Source organism: Octopus sinensis, linkage group LG27, assembly GCF_006345805.1.
Source record: "Octopus sinensis linkage group LG27, ASM634580v1, whole genome shotgun sequence".
NCBI classification, from domain to species: Eukaryota; Metazoa; Mollusca; class Cephalopoda; order Octopoda; family Octopodidae; genus Octopus; species Octopus sinensis.
In genome coordinates, this window is record NC_043023.1 from 20,576,675 (window position 1) to 20,599,768 (window position 23,094).

Sequence of the window (23,094 nt, forward strand, 5' to 3'; positions counted from 1 at the left end):
TATATATATATATATATATATATATATACATATACATACACATATGTAGACCAGCAGGACAAGTGAGCCCAGCCCACTTATGCATGCTTTTCCTCCCTTGGACACAAGACCTGTTGAGGCAAGCGAAGTCGATATAGAACCTCATCCGACAACAGGCACCCATGCCAACGCCCTTTGCTTGCGAAGACATGTTGGGGCAAGCGAAATTGAAATCAAATCGAACCAGCCAGGATCCCTCGTCTGGTGGTACGTAAAAAGCACTATCCGACTCGTGGCCGATGCCAGCGCCGCCTCGACTGGCTTCCGTGCCGGTGGCACGTAAAATACACCAATCCGACCGTGGCCGTTGCCAGCCTCGCCTGGCACCAGTGCAGGTGGCACATAAAAAGAACCCACTACACTCACGGAGTGGTTGGTGCTAGGAAGGGCATCCAGCTGTAGAAACATTGCCAGATAAGACCGGAGCCTGGTGCAGCCTTCTGGCTTCCCAGACCCCCTGTTGAACCGTCCAACCCATGCTAGCATGGAGAACGGACGTTAAACGATGATGATGATATACGACCAGCATCAGTTGTCAAGCAATGCTGCGGGGACAAACACACACACACATATACATATATACGACAGGCTTCTTTCAGTTTCCGTCTACCAAATCCACTCACAAGGCATTGGTCGGCCCGAGGCTATAGCAGAAGACACTTGCCCAAGGTGCCACGCAGTGGGACTGAACCCAGAACCATGTGGTTGGTAAGCAAGCTACTTACCACAGAGCCACTCCTGCGTACTATTTCTATTTTTTTTTTTTCTGAGGTCATTCTGTAGGTCGCTTTCTGCTAAGCCGCTATGGGATGAAAACAAAACAACATCGGCTGTTAGTCGGGATGTGTAAACAGCCAACGGGCGTCTTTTAGTTTCCGTCTGCCAAATCCACTTGCCCAAGGTGCCATGCAGCGGGACTGAACCCGGGATTAAAAAGTCGCAAAGAAACTTACAACTGGGTTAATTAGAACATACTTCACATACTTTTGATTATAATTAAATTCATTTATGGAAAATAATTTTAAAAATGTCTAAAAATGGTGAATTTACATAGAAATAAAAAAGCAAGACGACTTAAATTTTAGGATTTGAGGTGGAGTTTTTTTGTTTTAAATAGAATTTTGTCAAGGATGACGAAACATCCAATTAACAAAGATTAATTAAGGGCAATGGTTGTGTGTGTGTGTCTACACACACACATATATATGTCTAATATATGGCAACTGGGAACAGCTGAAAGCCAAATTTACTTCTATAACGGAATATGTAATAACCATTATTTTAAATTAATTTCTTTATATATATATATATATATATATATGGTGCCCCAGCATGGCCACAGCTTGTGTGGTAAGTAGCTTGCTAACCAACCAAATGGTTCCGGGTTCAGTGCCCACTGCGTGGCACCTTGGGCAAGTGTCTTCTGCTATAGCCCCAGGCAGAACAAAGCCTTGTGAGTGGATTTAGTAGACAGAAACTGAAAGAAGCCCGTCGTATATATGTATATATATCATCATCATCATCGTTTAACGTCCGTTCTCCATGCTAGCATGGGTTGGACGGTTCGACCAGGGATCTGGGAAGCCAGAAGGCTGCACCAGGCTCCAGTTTGATCTGGCAGAGTTTCTACAGCTGGATGCCCTTCCTAACGCCAACCACTCCGTGAGTGTAGTGGGTTCTTTTTACGTGCCACCTGCACAGGTGCCAGGCGAGGCTGGCAACGGCCACGGTCGGATTGGTGCATTTTACGTGCCACCTGCACGGAAACCAGTCGAGGCGGCGCTGGCATCGGCCACGAGTCGGATAGTGCTTTTTACGTACCACCAGACGAGGGATCCTGGCTGGTTCGATTTGATTTCAATTTCGCTTGCCCCAACATGTCTTCGCAAGCAAAGGGCGTTGGCATAGGTGCCTGTTGTCGGATGAGGTTCGATATCGACTTCGCTTGCCTCAACAGATCTTTGTGTGTCCAAGGGAGGAAAGGCATGCATAAGTGGGCTGGGCTCACTTGTCCTGCCTGGTCTTCTCACGTACAGCATATTTCCAAAGGTCTCGGTCGCTGGTCATTTCCTCAGTGAGGCCTATATATATATATATATGGTGCCCCAGCATGACCACAGCTTGTGTGGTAAGTAGCTTGCTTATGAACCACATGGTTCCGGGTTCAGTCCCATTACGTGGCACCTTGGGCAAGTGTCTTCTACTATAGCCCTAGGCCAACCAAAGCCTTGTGAGTTGATTTGGTAGACGGAAACTGAAAAAAGCCCGTCGTATATATATATATATATATATAAGTGTGTGTGTGTGTTTGTCTCCCTAGCATTGCTGGACAACCGATGCTGGTGTGTTTACATCCCCGTCACTTAGCGGTTCGGCAAAAAGAGACCGATCGAATAAGTACTGGGCTTACAAAAGAATAAGTCCCGGGGCCGATTTGCTCGGCTAAAGGCGGTGTTCCAGCATGGCCGCAGTCAAATGACTGAAACAAGTAAAAGAGTAAAGAGTGTATATACACATACATACATGCATATACACACGCATCTGCATATGTGTATTTCAAAAATTTAACAAAAATACAAACAAGTTCTACAAAAACAAAATTGGTAATATATATGTGTGTATATGTATATGTATACACGCCTCATATTTCGACTACTTTCACTTTATAAAACTATTATTTTGAAGGGTTTCAATGCATTATACACACACATTTTATAGATACACATGTATATATAAACACATTCTATAGATACATACATATATGTACACACACACATATATATACACATAGATACATACATATATATATATATACACACACATATATATACACATAGATACATGCGTATATATACACACAGATACATACATATATATACATAGATACATGTGTATATATACACATATATACACACATATATATATATACATAGATACATGTGTATATATACACATATATACACACATTTTATAGATACATACGTATATACACACACAGACACACGTATATACACACACATTTTATAGATACACACATATATATATATATATATATATATACATATATATATACACACACACATTTTATATATATATACATATATATATACACACATTTTATATATATATACATATATATATACACACATTTTATATATATATACACACACACATTTTATATATATATACATATATATATACACACACACATTTTATAGATACGTATATAATTATATATATATACACACATTTCATAGATACACACACACACACACACACCTGCATATATACATATGTCCATACACACACACACACGTGTGTGCGCGTGCGCGTTGGCAGTAGAGAAAAGCGAGAGTCGACCATTATCGAGAGTTTGACAATCACGTAGGCAACAACGTTGGAATCGATCAGCAGCGGACGACCACCACACACATTGACATACACAGAGACGCACACAGACACAGCAACGTACACACACACACACGCACGCACGCACGCACGCACGCGAGGGGAGATGCACACAGACATAGCAACACACGCACGCACGCGAGGGGAGATGCACACAAACATAGCAACGTACACACACACGCACGCACGCACGCGAGGGGAGATGCACACAGACATAGCAACGTACACACACACACACGCACGCACGCACGCACGCGAGGGGAGATGCACACAAACATAGCAACGTACACACACACACACGCAACGCTCGCGCGCGCGCATCTAATGACGTAGTGTGTAGGCAGTAAGTGGTGTCAGCAGCAGTTGAAAGACGGGAGGAGAAGGAAGGGGAGGGAGAGGAAGCATAGATGAAAGAGGGAGTGAGCAAAAAGGGGGAATAGTATGAATAGAGTAAGGGTGAGAAATATAGGGAGAGAGAGGTTCGGAGTGTAGAGCAGGCAAAGGAGAGAGGAGGGAAGAAGTGAGGGAGTGAGAAAGACAGAGGGAGTAAGCAAAAGGAAGAAAAGATTGAGTGGAGGGAAGGGAGTGAGAAACAGAGGGGGAGTAAGCAAAAGGAAGATATGTTAATAGGGAGAGAGGAAGAAAAGATTGAGAGTGAGGAGAATGTATGGAAGTGAGGGAGTGAGAAACAGAGAGGGAGTAAGCAAAAGGAAGAAATGTTGATAGAGAGAAAGAAATACATGGAGAGAGAAGAGAAGAACGTAAGGGAGCAAGCAAGAGGGAGAAAGTGAATAGCGGGAGGGAGAGAGGAGGAAAGAAGTGAGAGAGTGAGAAACAGAGAGGGAGTAAGCAAAAGGAAGAAATGTTGATAGAGAGAAAGAAATACATGGAGAGAGAGAGAAGAACGTAAGGGAGCAAGCAAGAGGGAGAAAGTGAATAGCGGGAGGGAGAGAGGAGGAAAGAAGTGAGAGAGTGAGAAACAGAGAGGGAGTAAGCAAAAGGGAGAAATATAAATATGACGATAGAAATAGAGAGAGAAAGTGAGTGTAAGGACGAATAGAGAGAGTGATGATTAAAGAGGGGGGTAAAAATGACAGAGAGAAAGAAAGGTAGTAAAGAGAGAGAGCGAAACAGAAAGGAAAGTGAAGCAGAGAAAAAGAGAAAGAGAGAGAAAAGAGGATAAAAAAGAGTGAAGTCAGAGAGAGGAGGGAGAAAGTATGTGAAATAAAGAGATGGAAGGAAAGAGGGAGGGGGAGAGAATAGGACAAAATGAGAGAGGGGGGAACGGAAAAAGCAGAGAGAGGGAAAATGAAGGGGAGGTGATGTTGTAACTGTATTAAAAATTGTGGGTTGAAGTGGCGATGCCCCCAGAACGATTTCCCATACCAAAGGGCGGAAGACCACGTAGCAACGAATGAAGGACACCACATCACACAGCGGAGCCTCATCAAGATTTAAACTCACGAAATGCCAAAGTTTTCCACAAGGTCGCACGGCTGCCAGAAATAGCGACTAAATCGTGTTTTAAAAACACGGTAGGACACATTAGATAATGTAGTCCTAGATACACTTAGACTGAAAAAAAAAAAAAAAGACGGGACGATCACTTTACTATACTATACGGATCTTTTCCGTTTGACCGGCAGTTTTTTTCTAGCGGTGTCATATGAAATTGTCACCCATAATTATGACCCTAGTATCGATCTATTGCATTTCAATCTCTTTTAGGGTTAGTTAGGGTTAGGGGTGAGGGAAGGGTATCTTTTTTTCTTCAGAAATGTAAATAAACTCAATCTGTTTCTTAAACGAGGGACATATTCATACGGCACAGAATGTTTTTTACCTCAATAGACGTCAGTGGTTGGTTGAATTTGCGGAAATTGACCCTAGTATCGATCTATTGCATTTCAATCTGTTTTAGGGTTAGGGTTGGTTAGGGGTAGGGGTATCTTTTTTTCTTCAGAAATGTAAATAAACCCAATCTGTTTCTTAAACGAGGGACATATTCATACGGCACAGAATGTTTTTTTTACCTCGATAGACGTCATTGATTTGTTGAAATTGCAGAAATTGAAGAAAAAAAACAACAAATATCTTACAAACTATAGAAGATGTTTTATAAACACATTCTACCAGGATACGAAGTTTAAAAGTGTTTAGTTACCTGGAAATTATTTTTTAAAAACTGCCGGTCAAACCGAAAAGATCTTACTATACATTAAATCAGGGGTTCGCAACCGTTTTTTTTTGTTTTTTTAATTATCTACGGACCCCCTTCGATTACCTTTCACTCTGGTGGGACTCCCCCCCCCCCTATAGCCATTCAATGTTTTATAGAAACTTCTTTCAAAATTCCTCTTTCGTTTTTCGCATTAACTTTTAGCTCGAGATCGAAAATGTTTAAAATATTAAGCAACATTATTTCAGAGGACCTTAAAATCTGATGTGGACCCCAGTAGAGAAGCACTGCATAGCAAAAATCTAGGTACACTGTCAGGATACCAGTTAAATACTGGGGATACTTTAGTTTGATTAACCCCGTCCAAGGAAACTACGGTATAATTTGTTTCTTCATATTTTTGAATGAAATTTTCTTCAAATACGCTTCAAGCAGAGCAGTTTGGGATTATATCGGACTTACTCTTTATTCTTTTACGTGTTTCAGTCATTTGACTGTGGCCACGCTGGAGCAGAGCCTTTAGTCGAGCAAATCGACCCCAGGACTTATTCTTTGTAAGCCTAGTACTTATTGTATCGGACTCTTTTACCGAACCGCTAGGTTACGGGGGACGTAAACACACCAGCATCGGTTGTCAAACGATTTTTGGGGGGACAAACACAGACACATGTGGTAAGTAGCTTCCTTACCAACCACATGGTTCCGGGTTCAGTCCCACTGTGTGGCACCTTGAGCAAATGTCTTCTGCTATACCCTCGGGCCGACCAAAGCCTTGTGAGTGGATTTGGTAGACGGAAACTGAAAGAAGCCCATCGTCTATATATATGTCTATATATATATGTCTATATATATATGTCTATATATATATGTCTATATATATATATATATATATATATAGATATATATATATATAATATATATATATAGGTGCAGGAGTGGCTGTGTGGTAAGTAACTTCCTTACCAACCACATGGTTCCGGGTTCAGTCCCACTGCGTGGCATCTTGGGCGTCTTCTGCTATAGCACCGGGCCAACCAAAGCCTTGTGAGTGGATTTGGTAGACGGAAACTGAAAGAAGCCCGTCGTATATATGTATATATCTGTGTGTGTGTGTGTATGTGTTTGTCCCCCCAACATCGCTTGACACCCGATGCTGGTGTGTTTACCTCCTCGTAACTTAGCGGTTCGGCAAGAGACACCGATAGAATAAGAACTAGGCTTACAAAGAATAGTCCTGGGGTCGATTTGCTAGACTAAAAGGCGGTGCTCCAGCATGGCCGCAGTCAAATGACTGAAACAAGTAAAAGAGTAAACGATTATGTCCTTAACTATGAGTACACATCCACCCAATTTCTTTATCGCATTAAATTCCGATATAATCTTAATATTCACACCATGAAAGGAATCTGGGAAATTTGAAGGCGGCGAGATGGCAGCGTGGTTAGCACGCCGGGCGAAATGCGGAGCCGGATTTCGTCTGCCGCTACGTTCTGAGTTCAAATCTCGCCGAGGTCGACTTTGCCTTTCATCCTTTCGAGGGCGATTAAATAAGTACCAGTTACGCACTGGCCTCGATGTAATCAACTTAATACCTATGTCTGTCCTTGTTTGTCCCCTCTGTGTTTAGCCCCTTGTGGGTAATAAAGAAATAGGTATTTCGTCTGCCGCTACGTTCTGAGTTCAAATTCCGCCGAGGTCGATTTTGCCTTTCATCCTTTCGAGGGCGATTAAATAAGTACCAGTTACGCACTGGGGTCGATGTAATCGACTTAATCCGTTTGCCTGTCCTTCTTTGTCCCCTCTGTGTTTAGCCCCTTGTACCCTTGTGGGTAGTAAAGAAATAGGTATTTCGTCTGTCGCTACGGTCTGAGTTCAAATTCCGCCGAGGTCGACCTTGTCTTTCATCCTTTCAGGGTCGATAAATTTAGTACCAGTTACGCACTGGGGTCGATATAATCGACTTAATCCGTGTCTGTCCTTGTTTGTCCCTTCTGTGTTTAGCCCCTTGTGGGTGGTAAATAAATAGGTATTTCGTCTGTCTTTACTTTCTGAGTTCAAATTCCGCCGAGGTCGACTTTGCCTTTCATCCTTTCGGAGCCGATTGATTAAGTACCAGTTACGCACTGGGGTCGATGTAATCGACTTAATACCTATGTCTGTCCTTGTTTGTCCCCTCTGTGTTTAGCCCCTTGTGGGTAATAAAGAAATAGGTATTTCGTCTGCCGCTACGTTCTGAGTTCAAATTCCGCCGAGGTCGACTTTGCCTTTCATCCTTTCGGGGTCGATAAATTAAGTACCAGTTACGCACTGGGGTCGATGTAATCGACTTAATCCGTTTGTCTGTCCTTGTTTGTCCCCTCTGCGTTTAGCCCTTTGTGGGTAGTAAAAAAATAGGTATTTCGTCTGTCGCTACGTTCTGAGTTCAAATTCCGCCGAGGTCGACTTTGCCTTTCATCCTTTCGAGGGCGATTAAATAAGTACCAGTTACGCACTGGGGTCGATGTAATCGACTTAATCTCTTTGTCTGTCCTTGTTTGTCCCCTCTGCGTGTGGCCCCTTGTGGGTAGTAAAGAAATAGGTATTTCATCTGATGCTACGTTCTGAGTTCAAATTCCTCCGAGGTCGACAAATTAAGTACCAGTTACGCACTGGGGTCGATGTAATCGACTTAATCCGTGTGTCTGTCCTTGTTTGTCCCCTCTGTGTTTAGCCCTTTGTGGGTAGTAAAGAAATAGGTATTTCGTCTGTCGCTACGTTCTGAGTTCAAATTCCTCCGAGGTCGACTTTGCTTTCATCCTTTCGAGGGCGATTAAATAAGTACCAGTTACGCACTGGGGTCGATGTAATCGACTTAATCCGTTTGTCTGTCCTTGTTTGTCCCCTCTGCGTTTAGCCCCTTGTGGGTAGTAAAGAAATAGGTTTTTAGAAAATTCCATTTGAAAATATCCGCTTTTCCCAACCAATTCCTGGGGAAATACTTTTTCAATATTAAATTGAAATAATCGGAATGTACAGCAGCTGAAGATTATCTGTAGAAAGTTCCATTAACAAAAATTACCATTTCTCTCGAAGTTATGAGGAAACAAAGTCGAAGGGAGGGGATTATATACTCTCTTTTACTTGTTTCAGTCATTTGACTGCGGCCATGCTGGAGCACCGCCTTTAATCGAGCAACTTGACCCCAGGACTTATTCTTTTGTAATCCCAGTACTTATTCTATCGGTGTCTTTTTGCCGAACCGCTAAGTGACGGGGACGTAAACACACCAGCATCGGTTGTCAAGCAATGCTAGGGGGACAAACACACACACTTATATATATATAGATATATACGACGGGCTTCTTTCAGTTTCCGTCTACCAAATCCACTCACAAGGCTTTGGTCGGCCTGAGGCTACAGCAGAAGACACTTGCCCAAGGTGCCACGCAATGGGACTGAACCCGGAACCATGTGGTTGGTTAGCAAGCTACTTACCACAGCCATTCGTGTAAGTTTGCCAAAACTTCTAAGCTTGTGGTTATGTAAGGGCATCTCCGTGGTGCTAGAAATAACAACCAAAATCTCGCTGAAAGCCGGCTGCGAGCGTTAGAAAGCCTCCTGCATATAAGCGAAGGAGTGGTTGTGCCTTAATAAGTTTATTTCCCAACCACATGATTCCGGGTTCAATCCCGGGGCCGACCGGAGCCTTGTAGGTGGATTTCGTAGGGAACCGAAATCTCTCTAGCAGTATCGCCCGGCGTTGCTCGGGTTTGTAAGGGAAATAACTATATAAGCATTTTTAGTGAGTTATAGCAAAAAAATAGCAAAAAAAAAAATGCATTAAAAATGGAAAAAAAATTATGGTAAATTTTTTTTTAAATCGTTGACTCATCGTAGACATTTTTAGAGAGTTACTTCCCCTATATAATAGCGAAAAAATGCATTAAAAATGGGAAAAAATGATGGTAAATTATTTTTTAAATCGTAGACTCATCGTAGACATTTTTAGAGAGTTACTTCCCTTATATAATAGCGAAAAAATGCATTAAAAATGGAAAAAAATGATGGTAAATTATTTTTAAATCGTAGACTCATCGTAGACGCGCGCTAATACCCAGACGGGCTCGATATGAATTACGACTATAAGATACCCGGTTTTGGTTAAACTGCACTGCAAAATGTGGGAGTAGATAGGAATCTAAATCGAAGGGGACAGACACTCACACAACTACAGTTTTATATATATAGATATTAGCGGGAAACCACTATGTGGACACCCTTATGCTAGAAATAGATCCGCTATGGTCATTCACGAAGAAGTGTTCTTCTGAGTGGTAATGACCACAGCGGATCTATTTCTAGCATAAGGGTGTCCACATAGTGGTTTCCCGCTAATATGTATACAATACAATTTTACTGAACCTTCAGTTTTTTATATGCTAGACCACTGGTGTGTAATCAGTGTTAATTAAATTAATATCTAATTTCTCACTCTCATTTTAAATTTAATTTATATATATATATATATATCCCCTTCTATCGATGTTGGTTTGCTTACTTTCTCGTTAACTAGAGGTTCGGTAAACGACAAAATGAGTACTAAGCTTTGAAGGTATTGGGCTCGACCTATTCGGCTAAAATCCCCGTTGAAGCGATGCCCCAGCATGGCCGCGGTCCAACGCCTGAATACAATCGTTGAGAAAGTGCAGAGTAACGGTTTAGGAAATAAGTTATCTCCCTTGGTACGATCGAAGCCAAGAAGATGGACACGTGTGTGTGTGTGTGATACGACTGGTGTCTTTTAAGAGAGAGACCCCGAGTAAGATTTTGCGATTGGAGGATGCTTTGAGGGCTGTGTGTCATGTGATAGTTAACGAGCGTCGGCGGGGAAACGATGGGGACACACCACCAACACCAGAATGGCAGCAGTTGTTGGTCGGTGGCTAAAAGAGAGGGGGTGATAAAACAATACCCTGTAGCAGACCACTGAAGAATAGAAGGAGCTCAGTCAACACAGGATGGGACCACTTTGAGTAACACTAGGCGGCGAGCTGGCAGAAACGTTAGCACGCCGGGCGAAATAAGTAGCCGTATTTCGTCTGGCATTACGTTCTGAGTTCAAATCACGCCGTTGGTCGACTTTGCCTTTCATCCTTTCGGGGTCGATAAATAAAGTACCAGTTACGCACTGGGGTTTATATAATCGACTTAATCCATTTGTCTGTCCTCTCTGTGTTTAGCCCCTTGTGGGTAGCAAAGAAATAGGTATTTTGTCTGCCGTTAGGTTCTGAGTTCCAATCCCGCCGAAGTCTACTTTGCTTTTCATCCTTTCGGGGTCGATTAAGTGCCAGTTACGCACTGGGGTCGATATAATCGACTTAATCCATTTGTCTGTCCTTGTTTGTCCCTTCTGTGTTTAGCCCCTTGTGGGTAGTAAAGAAATAGGTAGTTCGTTTGCTGCTACGTTCTGAGTTCAAATTCTACCGAGGTCGACAAATTAAGTACCAGTTACGCACTGGGGTGAATATAATCGACTTAATCCGTTTGTCTGTCGTTTGCACCTCTGTGTTTAGCCCCTTGTGGGTAGTAAAGAAATAACTAGTTTAATACCACCAGGTACCTACAGTTGAGCCTGCTCCGTTGGAAGCATTCTGGTCAAGGTGTGACCAGTCCAGAGATATCCTTTCTCTCTCTCTCTAAGCAAAACTTTATCACAGACCCTTAAAATACTATTGTGGAGCCCCAATAGTAAAGGTGGTAAGCTGGCAGAGTCGTTAGCACGCCAGGCAAAATGCTTAGCAGTATTTCGTCTGACGTTTGGCTGCTATTTCTAACAAAACAAAATCTGCAAATTTACCCTTTTGTTACCAACCCTGCTGAAACTGGCTCTAACTCTGTAGTACAAATGTCTTGTTTTTCATAAGTTTTGAATTAAAATCTTCCACCAAACCTTAGTCACAATTTATGTCCCTAACACTAGCTATTTTACTAAATTCTTTGTTATATTTAAAGTAATTGAAAGAAACACAGAGCATCTCAACAGAAATATGGTAACAAAAGGGTTAAAGACAGTCAGTCAAATGGATCTTCAATTTGCACAAGATTTGGCTGCTATTTCTAACAAGTGTAACAAAATCTGCAAAATTTAGCCTTTCGTTACCAACCCGGCTGAAACCGGTTCTGGCTCTGTAGTACAAATGTCTTGAATTAAAATCTTCCACCAAACCTTAATCACAATTTATGTCCCTAACACTAGCTTAAGGATAACTAAGTTATTTTACTAAATTCTTTGTTATATTTAAAATTGATTGAACGAAACACAGAACATCACAAAATAAATACAGTAACAAAGGGTTAGTACCAAAGGGTTAATATTCATAAGTGAAAGGGGTCATCGATCCAGTATTTAGAGTTGGTAATCCAAGCTTGTTTTTGCTTAAAATATGAGGTCTAATCAGAAGGCATCAAAACGACACCATTTGTAAATTGAGCATTTAATCTTCTTCAAAGTAGACCCCTTCTGAAGCCACACAATTTATCCAGTTTCATTTCCATAGACAGTTATTTTTTTTTTATCTATGGACCCCTTTGAACACCATTTTATTCTGGTGGACCACCACCCCTAGGCATCTGATGTTGGAAAACTAGTTCCATAGAATCTCCTTTCAAAACCCCTATTTTATTTTTCCCCATGTACAATGTTCAAGAAAGAACCCCAGTGGTTTCTAGCAATACATACCAATACATACATCTACAGCAAAACTTTATCACAGACCCTTAAAATACTATTGTGGAGCCCCAATTGACTCTTTCATTTGTGTGGACCCTCTTTGAACACCATTTTATTCTGGTGGACCACCACCCCTAGGCATCTGATGTTGGAAAACTAGTTCCATAGAATCTCCTTTCAAAACCCCTATTTTATTTTTCCCCATGTACAATGTTCAAGAAAGAAACCCAGCAGTTTCTAGCAATACAGACCAATACATACATCTACAGTAAACCTTCATCACGGACCCTTAAAATACTATTGTGGAGCCCCAATTGACTCTTTTGCTTGTGTGGACCCTCTTTGATTACCCTTTTATTCTGGTGGATCCCCAGAGTCATCCGATGTTTAAAAACTTGTGTAGGTTGAACCCTGTAAAATGTTTGAGAAATAAACCCAGCTGTTTCTTGCAATACAGACATCTACACCAAACCTTCATCACGGACCCTTAAAATATTACTACAGATCCTCAATTTGCTATTTTGCTTGTGTGGACCCCTATGATTACTATTTCATTCTGGTGGACCCTACAGCCATTCGATGTTCAAAAACTGGTTTCATAGAATCTTCTTCCAAAATTCCTATTTTGATCCTCACACATTAACTTGTGTAGAATGAACAATGTAAAACATTAGAGAAAGAAACCCAGGTGTTTCTTGCAATACATACATCTAAAGCAGGGCTTCTCAAGCATTTCTATCTATGGGACCCTTCAATTACTATTTTATTCTGGTGGATTGAAGCAGCCCTCATATATATATGACGAGGTGGCGGCTGAAAAGGTCCCTGGCTTTGGGTTACAGAAAATTCAGGAGGACCAGTTAATTATGACTTTATTCAAAATATTCCCTTTTCATATTCACACACTTATCGCAGCGGTCCTTAGTTTTTTCTAAACCCTGTAAAAGAACTTGGAAGAACTGCCAAACCTTTTGCGATACACTTAAAACTAGGGACTTTTCAACACCCCACTCATACACACATGGAGGCGCAATGGCCCAGTGGTTAGTGCAGCGGACTTGTGGTCGTAGGATCGCAGTTTCGATTCCCAGACTAGGCGTTGCGAGTGTTTATTGAGCGAAAACACCTAAAAGCTCGACAAAGATCCGGCAGGGGGTGGTGGCGATCCCTGCTGTACTCTTTCGCCACAACTTTCTCTCACTCTTTCTTCTGTTGGCCTGCTCGCTTAGCCAGCGGGGTGGCGTCATTTGAAGGCTAAAACAATGCGAAGCACATTGTGACCAGCGATGTGTAGCAACATCTGATAGCCTGGACGGTCACGGTGATATATATATATATATACACAGACACACACACACAGATATATATGTAGTAAATGAAAGACGGAAGATGTAATATACAAGAATTTATTATCCCGACACACACACACACAGAAGAGGGTGTTGAAAACTTCATGGCTTTGGGGGAGAGAAAATACAGAAGGATCAGTTAATGATTTTATTTAACACATTTAACACGTAAAATACTCCAATCCGACCGTACGACAGGCACCCATGCCAACGCCCTTTGCTTGCGAAGACATGTTGGGGCAAGCTAAATTGAAATCAAATCGAACCAGCCAGGATCCCTCGTCTGGTGGTACGTAAAAAGCACTATCCGACTCGTGGCCGATGCCAGTGCCGCCTCGACTGGTTTCCGTGCCGGTGGCACGTAAAATACACCAATCCGACCGTGGTCGTTGCCAGCCTCGCCTGGCACCTGTGCAGGTGGCACGTAAAAAGCACCCACTACACTCACGGAGTGGTTGGCGTTAGGAAGGGCATCAAGCTGTAGAAACATTGCCAGATCAGACTGGGCCTGATGCAGCCTTCCGGCTTCCCAGATCCCAGGTCGAACCGTCCAACCCATGCTAGCATGGAGAACGGACGTTAAACGATGATGATGATGATTCCCCTCTCAGATTCACACACTTATTGCAGCGGTCCTTCAGTTTTTCTAAGTCCTGCAAAAGAACTTGGAACATTGGGCCTTCAACTAAGCTTCTTGTGATATCCTTTAAGCAAGGAATTTTTTGACACCCCACCCCACATATGCATGTGTGTGTGTGTGGTAAATGAAAGAAGGAAGATGGAATATACAAGAATTTATTATTAATCACAGCATACACACACACACACATGAGGGGCCGTTGAAAAGTCCATGGCTTTGGGTAAAAGAAAACACATGAGGATCAGTTAATTATTTTATCCAACATATTCCCCTCTTAGATTCACACGCTTAATGCAGTGTTCCTTCAGTTTTTCTAAGATCTATAAAAGAACTCAGAAGGTTGAGCCTCCAGCCAGGCTTTTTGTGATACCATCAAAGCCAGGAACTTCTCAACACCCCCTCATATATACACACACACACACGAGAGGCTGCTGAAAACTTCCTGGCTTTGGGTAAAAGAAAACACATGAGGATCAGTTAATTATTTTATTCAACATATTCCCCTCTCAGATTCACACGCTTATCGCAGCGGCCCTTCAGTTTTTTTAAACCCTATAAAAGAAATTCGAAGGCTGGGCCTTCAAAGAGGACTTTTGTGATACCCTTAACCCATTATATATAAACAAACCAGCAGCGATTGTCAAGCAATGCTAGGGGGACAAACATACACACACACATATATATATATACGACAGGCTTCTTTCAGTTTCCGTCTACCAAATCCACTCACAAGGCATTGGTCAGCCCGAGGCTATAGCAGAAGACACTTGCCCAAGGTGCCACGCAGTGGGACTGAACCCAGAACCATGTGGTTGGTTAGCAAGCTACTTACCACACAGCCACTCCTGCGCTTATTTTGGGTAAAAAATAATTATTTATTTTGTGTTTTATTTACTTTGCTAGGTGGTCATTGTAGGATCGACTAGTCACGAGTAGCTAGCGCGAGTACGCGAGTGCGCGCACCAGGGCCACTCTTCTTAAGCCAGCTGCTCAGTCTCGTCTAAAAATATTGTTTTATACTAAAGGGAAAAAAAGGCATTACTGAAAATGAGTGGACCCAGTGCGCGCACTCGCGTATCCGCGCTAGCTAGTCGTGAATAGTCGATGCTTACTTTGTGTTTTTGTTCAAAAAAATTATTGTTTTATTTATTTTGCTATTTAGTCGTTGTAGGATCGACTAGTCACGACTAGCTAGCGTGGATACGCGAGTGCGCGCACCGGGACCACTCTTTTTAAGTTCGCTGCTCAGTGTCGTCTAAAAATGGTTTTATACTAAAGGGAAAAAAAGGCAATACTTAAAATTTAGTGGAGCCGGTGCGCGCACTCGCACATCCGCGCTAGAAACACGTTAAAACATGTTTGAATTGCTTTAACGGTTGGCGAATCATTTTGAGAGGTTTATGAAAGAAAAACCGCGTAAATACGTTGCTTAAGGCGAGGAGGGTTCGCAAGAGAGCGAGCCACGGCTAATTAGGCATCGGACATTCGTGATTAATTGAGGTTTCGCTGAGAAAAAGGTAAGAAACGGAGACTTTAATTACCGGACGAAGGGATTCCCGGACATTTTCAAATTCTGGTCGAGTTGGCGCGACACGTGCGACACCTGGTGTCGGCTGCGGCGGAACAGGAACTACAGGAGCAGATAACTCATATAAGTGTGTTTGTGTATCAGGCGGTGGGGGGGGAGTGAAGGAGTGGTAGTGGGAGAGATGAAATGTGATTGTGTTTCCATGGTGATGGCCGTGGGATGGGATGCGGTGGGGGGGGGGGTGATGCTGATGTGGGGATGGGGTTGACGTAGAGGATCTTTTCCGTCTGACCGGCAGTTTTTTTCTAGCGGTGTCATATGAAATTGTCACCCATAATTATGACCCTAGTATCGATCTATTGCATTTCAATCTCTTTTAGGGTTAGTTAGGGTTAGGGGTGAGGGAAGGGTATCTTTTTTTCTTCAGAAATGTAAATAAACCCAATCTGCTTCTTAAACGAGGGACATATTCATACGGCACAGAATGTTTTTTACCTCAATAGACGTCAGTGGTCGGTTGAAATTGCAGAAATTGACCCTAGTATCGATCTATTGCATTCCAATCTGTTTTAGGGTTAGGGTTGGTTAGGGGTAGGGGTGGGGGTAAGGGTATCTTTTATCTTCACAAACGTAAATAAACCCAATCTGTTTCTTAAACGAGGGATATATTCATATGGCACAGAATGTTTTTTTTACCTTAATGGACGTCATTGATTGGTTGAAATTGAGGAAATGTAAGAAATTTAACAAGATATAGCTTACGGACTACAGAATATGGATCTTTTCGGTTTGAACGGCAGTTTTTTTCTAGCGGTGTCATATGAAATTGTCACCCATAATTATGACCCTAGTATAGATCTATTGCATTTCAATCTCCTTTAGGGTTAGGGTGGGGGGAAGGGTATCTTTTTTGTTCACAAATGTAAATAAACGGGCGTAGGAGTGGCTGTGTGGTAAGTAGCTTGCTAACCAATCACATGGTTCCGGGTTCAATCCCACTTCGTGGCACCTTGGGCAAGTGTCTTCTACTATAGCCTCGGGCCGGCCAAAGCCTTGTGAATGGATTTGGTAGACGGAAACTGAAAGAAGCCCGCCGTATATATGTGTATATATGTATGTGTGTGTGTGTCTGTGTTTGTCCCCCTAGCATTGCTTGACAACCGATGTTGGTGTGTTTGCCTCCGCGTAACTTAGCAGTTCGGCAAAAGAGACCGAAAGAATAAGTACTGGGCTTACAAAGAATAAGTCCCGGGGTCTATTTGCTCAACTAAAGTCAGTGCTCCAGCATGGCCGCAGTCAAATGACTGAAACAAGTAAAAGAGTAAAGAGAGTAATGTAAATAAACCCAATCTGTTTCTTAAACGAGGAACATATTCATACGGCACAGAATGTTTTTTACTTCAATAGACGTCATTGATTGGTTGAAATTGCAGAAATTGAAGAAAAAAACAAGAAAAAAATATGGTGGTGGTGATGGTGGTGGTGGCGGCGGCGGTGGTGGCGGTGGTCGTTGTGGTGATGGTGGTGGTGGTGGGTTGGTGATGGTGGTGGTGACGGCGGCGGTGGTGGTGGTGGTGGTGGGGTTGGTGGTGGTGGGGTGTGGCGGCGTTGGGCGGTTGTGGTGGTAATGGTGGTGGTGGCGGTGTGGTAGTGGTGGTGGTGGTGGCGGCGGTGGTGGCGGTGGTGGTGGTGATGGTGGTGGTGGTGGTGGTGGTGGCGGCGGCGGCGGCGGTGGTGGTGGTGATGGTGGTAGTGGTGGTGGTGGTGGTGGCGGCGGCGGCGGCGGCGTGGTGGTGGTGATGGTGGTATGTGGGCGGTTGTGGTGGTGGTGGTGGCGGCGGTGGTGGCGGTGGTGGTGGTGGTGGTGTGGTGGTAGTGGTGGTGGTGGTGGCGGCGGTGGTGGCGGCGGTGGTGGCGGTGGTGGTGGTGGTGGTGGTGGTAGTGGTGGTGGTGGTGGCGGCGGTGGTGGCGGTGGTGGTGGTGATGGGGTGGTGGTGGTGTAGTGGTGGTGGGTGGTGGCGGCGGTGGTGGCGGTGGTGGCGGTGGTGGTGGTGGCGGTGGTGGTGGTGGTGGTGGTGTTGTCCTTGTTGTTGGTGGTGCTTGTTTGTTGAGTGAACGGTCTTCGTCCCAGAGCTCGCAAGATGGGAGAAGTCCGAAATGTGGTCCTTTGCTATTCGTAAGACCCGCAGAAGAGAAAGCAGGTCAACCCCCGACTCACCGAGAGCATCGACGGATGGATGAATGCGCATCCAGGCTCAGCGGGGACAAGAAACAGGAAGAAAGAGTGAGAAAAAGTTGGAGCGAAAGAGTACAACAGGGGTCGCCACCACCCCCTGCCGGAGCCTCATGGAGCTTTAGGTGTTTTCGCTCAATAAACACTCACAGTGCCCGATCTGGGAATTGAAACTGCGAGTCTGCTGCCCTAACCACTGGGCCATTGCGCCCCCTGTTGTTGGTGCTGGTGGTGGTTGTTGTTGCTAAGCAACAAGGCGGGTAAGGGTGATTAGGTGATGTCTTGAGCTTAGGGGTGGGAAACCCGAGACCTTGGGGGAAAAAAAGACTTTGGTTGTCTGGTTGTAGTCGAGGGCTCTTCGTTGACGCCCGACACTTCTGGGAGGTGGCCCTCAAAGTCGCTAGAAATGGAGATCTCCGGGTCCAAATTCTTGAACGGCTGCTGCTGCTGCTGATGTGTCACGAGTGGTTGAGTTGCTGGTGGTAATGATGGTGCAGGTAACAAGGAGGGGAACGGTTTTCAGTTATAATTCTTTTCTACTCTAGGCACGAGGCCTGAAATTTTGGGGGAGGAGAGCCAGACGATTGAATTGAGCCCCAGTGCATAACTGGTACTTATTTAATCGACCCCGAAAGGATGAAAGGCAAGGTCGACCTCGGCGGAATTTGAACTCAGAACGTAATCGGCAGACGAAATACCTACTTCTTTACTACCCACAAGGGGCTAAACATAGAGAGGACAGACAAGGACAAAGGGCTTAAGTCAATTACATCGACCCCAGTGCGTAACTGGTACTTATTTAATCGACCCCGAAAAGATGAAAGGCAAAGTCGACCGTGGCGGAATTTGAACTCAGAACGTAGCGATGGGCGAAATACCGCTTAACATTTCGTCCACTGCGCTAACGATTCTGCTGGCTCACCGCCATATTAATTTCTTTTTAATTTTAAAAGGTCATGAAGTTTGTTGGACCAGGTACATATTTACTATTTCTTTACTACCCATAAGGGGCTAAACACAGAGAGGACAAACGGATTAAGTCGATTATATCGACCCCAGTGTGTAACTGGTACTTAATTTATCGACCCCAAAAGGATGAAAGGCAAAGTCGACCTCGGCGGAATTTGAACTCAGAACGTAGCGGCAGACGAAATACTGCTAAGCATTTCGCCCGGTGTGCTAACGATTCTACCAGCTCGCCGGGTACATATTTACACACACACACACACACTTCCATTTCATGTATGTGCATGTATGTGTGTATGTAATATAAATACGAGAGACTGCAGAAAAGTTTCTGGGGTTAAAGGGTCTCACGAAAGGTCAGGCTGGAGGCCCAACCTTTCGAGTTCTTTTTCGAGGCTTAGAAAAACTGAACGGACTTTACTCTTTAACTCTTTTACTTGTTTCGGTCATTTTTACTGCGGCCATGCTGGAGCACCGCCTTTATTGAGCAAATCAACCCTAGGATTTATTCTACATATTCTATCGTTCTCTTTTGCCGAACCGCTAAGTTACGTGGACGTAAACATACCACCATCGGTTGTCAAGCGATGCTGGGGGGGGGGTGACAAACACAGACACACAAACATATACACATACATGTTTGGATTAACTATATATATATAGTGTAATAAATAAAATATATGCATACCTACAAACATATATGTATGTACCTACATCTACATGTATATATACATGCATATATAAATATATATACGTGAGTACAGGACACCACAAATAGACGTAGAACTCAACGAGAAACGAAAATGCGCTTTGTTCCGTTTCTTATTCCTCCCAGTACTGTTTTATATATATATATATATATATATATATATATAATATATACAATGGGCTTCTTTTAGTCTCCGTCTACCAAATCCACTCACAAGGCTTTGGTTGGCCCAAGGCTTTGGTAGAAGACACTTGCCCAAGGTGCCACGCAGTGGGACTGAACCCAGAACCATGTGGTTGGTAAGCAAGCTATTTACCCCACAGCCAATCCTGCTGTCGGATAAATCATAATTAACTGATCCCCCCCCTGTATTTTCTTCCCCCAAAAGCTTGGAGCTTTGCAGCATGTCTTCCTGTCTATTGATTTCAAATTTTGGCCCAAAGCCAGCAATTGACTTAATCCGTTTGTCTGTCCTTGTTTGTCCCCTCTGTGTTTAGCCCCTTACGGGTAGTAAAGAAATAGGTATTTCGCCCATCGCTACGTTCTGAGTTCAAATTCCGCCGAGGTCGACTTTGCCTTTCATCCTTTCAGTGTCGATAAATTAAGTACCAGTTACGCACTGGGGCTCAAATTTAATCGCCTGGCTCTCCTCCCCCAAAATTTCAGGCCTCGTGCCTAGAGTAGAAAAGAATTATAACTGAAAACCGTTCCCCTCCTTGTTATCTGTACCATCATTACCACCAGCAACTCAACCACTCGTGACACCACCATCAGCCGCAGCAGCCGTTCAAGAATTTGGACCTGGAGATCTCCATTTCCAGCGACTTCGAGGGCCACCTCCCAGTTTTTATTTTTGTTAAGCACTCCGTCAGTTACGACGATGAAGGTTCCGGTTGATCGGAATCAACGGAACAGCCTGCTCGTGAAATTAACGTGTAAGTGGCTGAGCACTCCACAGACACGTCTGACCTTCAGTATAATACGCAAGGGATTTTTAGGGGGCTGATCCTCTGAAAAACCTAAACCCTCTCTCTCTTTCGGAGAGGCACTGAGCAGCTATACGCACACATACACACATGGCAGTAACTCCCACCTACCGAATTCAATCACAAAGCTCCGGTCAGCTCGGGTCTATAGTAGAGGACACCAGCCCAAAGTGCCATGCAGTGGGACTGAACCCGAAACCATGTAGCTAGGAAGACTTGTGTATAATACGCACCCCTTCTCTAACTTGAGTCAAGGTCTATATAATGTCCTTGGTTTGTAAAACTGTATACGGTAACGTCCTTTTTTTATTGTATATATAACATATGCAAACGTCTAGCTTTTTTGTGCATTTTGTTTGCAGAAAATAAAGAAATAACAGTAATAACGTTTAATAAATGTTGCTTACTGCAAGTTATGGATGATTCTTTTATGACTTCATTGCTTTCAGGCTTAGCTTAAGGTAGTTTCATGCCCGACATCACAAAATGCGTCTGAATAAACATTGCTGGACGGCAAATAGAGACTCGGACATTGCTTAGAAAATAATTTTCATTTTTAACCTCGTATATAGTACGCACTTGGGATTTTGACCTTTAAATTTTGGGAAAAAGGTGGATTATACTCGAGGATTTATGGTATATATATATATATATATTGGGTTGTCCGGAAAGTTCGTGCAAATTTATAGTAGCTTACCTTTCGATTTATTTTAGAACATGGTTGAGTCCATAAAATAGGATTTGACTACACCTCCATTTAGAGCACAGTTTAAGCTATCTTTTCGTGGAAGAAGGTTTATGTTCCTATAACCTGTGTTAATTCTGTAACCCTTTAAAATGGAAGATAAGAAACTTCATTTTCCACACTTGATGCTCTGGGAACCAGACAAAAATTGCTGCAGCTTTGATAGGATATGTTACCCCACCCTCCATATTCACCAGATATTGCTCCTTCAGATTTCCACTTATTCAGGTCTCTGCAGAATAGTCTTAATGGTAAAAATTTCAATTCCTTGGATGACGTAAAAAGATACCTTGATGAATTCTTTGCCATGAAACCACCTCAATTCAGGGAAGAGGGTATTTTCAAGTTAAAGGGAAGATGGAATACACATCATTGATTGGTTGAAATTACCAAAATACGACAACTTTAACGTGAAATAACTTCCTAAATATAAGCTATTCACAAAAACGCTAAGAGTGAAAGATGTTTTATATGACACATTGTACCAGTGTCCGAAGTTTGAAAGCATTTAGTTACAAAAAATTATTTTCTAAATCTGTTGGTCAAAAGGTAAAAGATCCCAGAGTGGTAAGAAAATGTGACGATAATGGAGTGAATGATTATCTTATGAGTTCCATTAGCTCACAGCTGTTTCTGCTATAAAATGCAGTGGACTCATAGCTGAGTGCTTGAGTTACACCGAGTAGCTTCATCAGAGCCTATTCTTACATGTCTGTTTACACAAACACACACACACGTTAAACAAAGGCTTGTGAGTGTATGTGTGTATGTACTGTGTTTCCCCAAAAATAAGACCTGCCATGATATCTTAGGATGATTATAATATAAACCCCACCCCTAAGATAAGACCTAGTCAAAAATGCATTAGCTTGTTAGCAAGATTGTGCGATGTTTGCAACATACAGCAACTACCACAGTTCGGCTAAAGTCTGCACTAAGCGCCCATGCATCAGGGTCACTCCCTTGACTTGACTCCCTTGTACCCCAGGCAAGATGAGTGCAAAATAGGTATTTCGTCTGCCGCTACATTCTGAGTTCAAATTCCGCTGAGGTCGACTTTGCCTTTCATCCTTTTGGGGTCGATTAAATAAGTACCAGTTACACACTGGAGTCGATGTAGTCGACTTAATCCGTTTGTCTGTCCTTCTTTGTCCCCTCTGTGTTTAGCCCCTTGTGGGTAGTAAAGAAATAGGTATTTTGTCTGCTGCTACGTTCTGAGTTCAAATTCCGCTGAGGTCGACTTTGCCTTTCATCCTTTTGGGGTCGATTAAATAAGTACCAGTTACACACTGGGGTCGATGTAATCGACTTAATCCGTTTGTCTGTCCTTGTTTGTCCCCTCTGTGTTTAGCCCCTTGTGGTTAGTAAAGAAATAGGTATTTTGTCTGCTGCTACATTCTGAGTTCAAATTCCGCTGAGGTCGACTTTGCCTTTCATTCTTTCGGGGTTGATTAAATAAGTACCAGTTATGCACTGGGGTCGATGTAATCGACTTAATCCCTTTGTCTGTCCTTGTTTGTCTCCTCTTTGTGTTTAGCCCCTTGTGGGTAGTAAAGAAATAGGTATTTGGTCTGTTTTTACATTCCGAGTTTAAATTCCGCTG

General features: G+C 43.1%; 1 protein-coding gene across 2 annotated transcripts in view; it reads right to left on the reverse strand.

The window, feature by feature from the left end:
• The window catches only part of LOC115225349 (coiled-coil domain-containing protein 77-like), a 104,460-nt gene extending 88,511 nt beyond the window's left edge, over window positions 1-15,949 (reverse strand). For both annotated transcript variants that reach the window (XM_029796299.2, XM_036514125.1), the window contains exon 1: window positions 15,866-15,949. In XM_029796299.2, the coding sequence (XP_029652159.1) occupies window positions 15,866-15,888 (23 nt within the window). In that variant the 5' untranslated portion in view covers window positions 15,889-15,949. The remainder of the gene's footprint in view (window positions 1-15,865) is intronic.
• Between the last annotated feature and the right edge of the window lie 7,145 nt (window positions 15,950-23,094).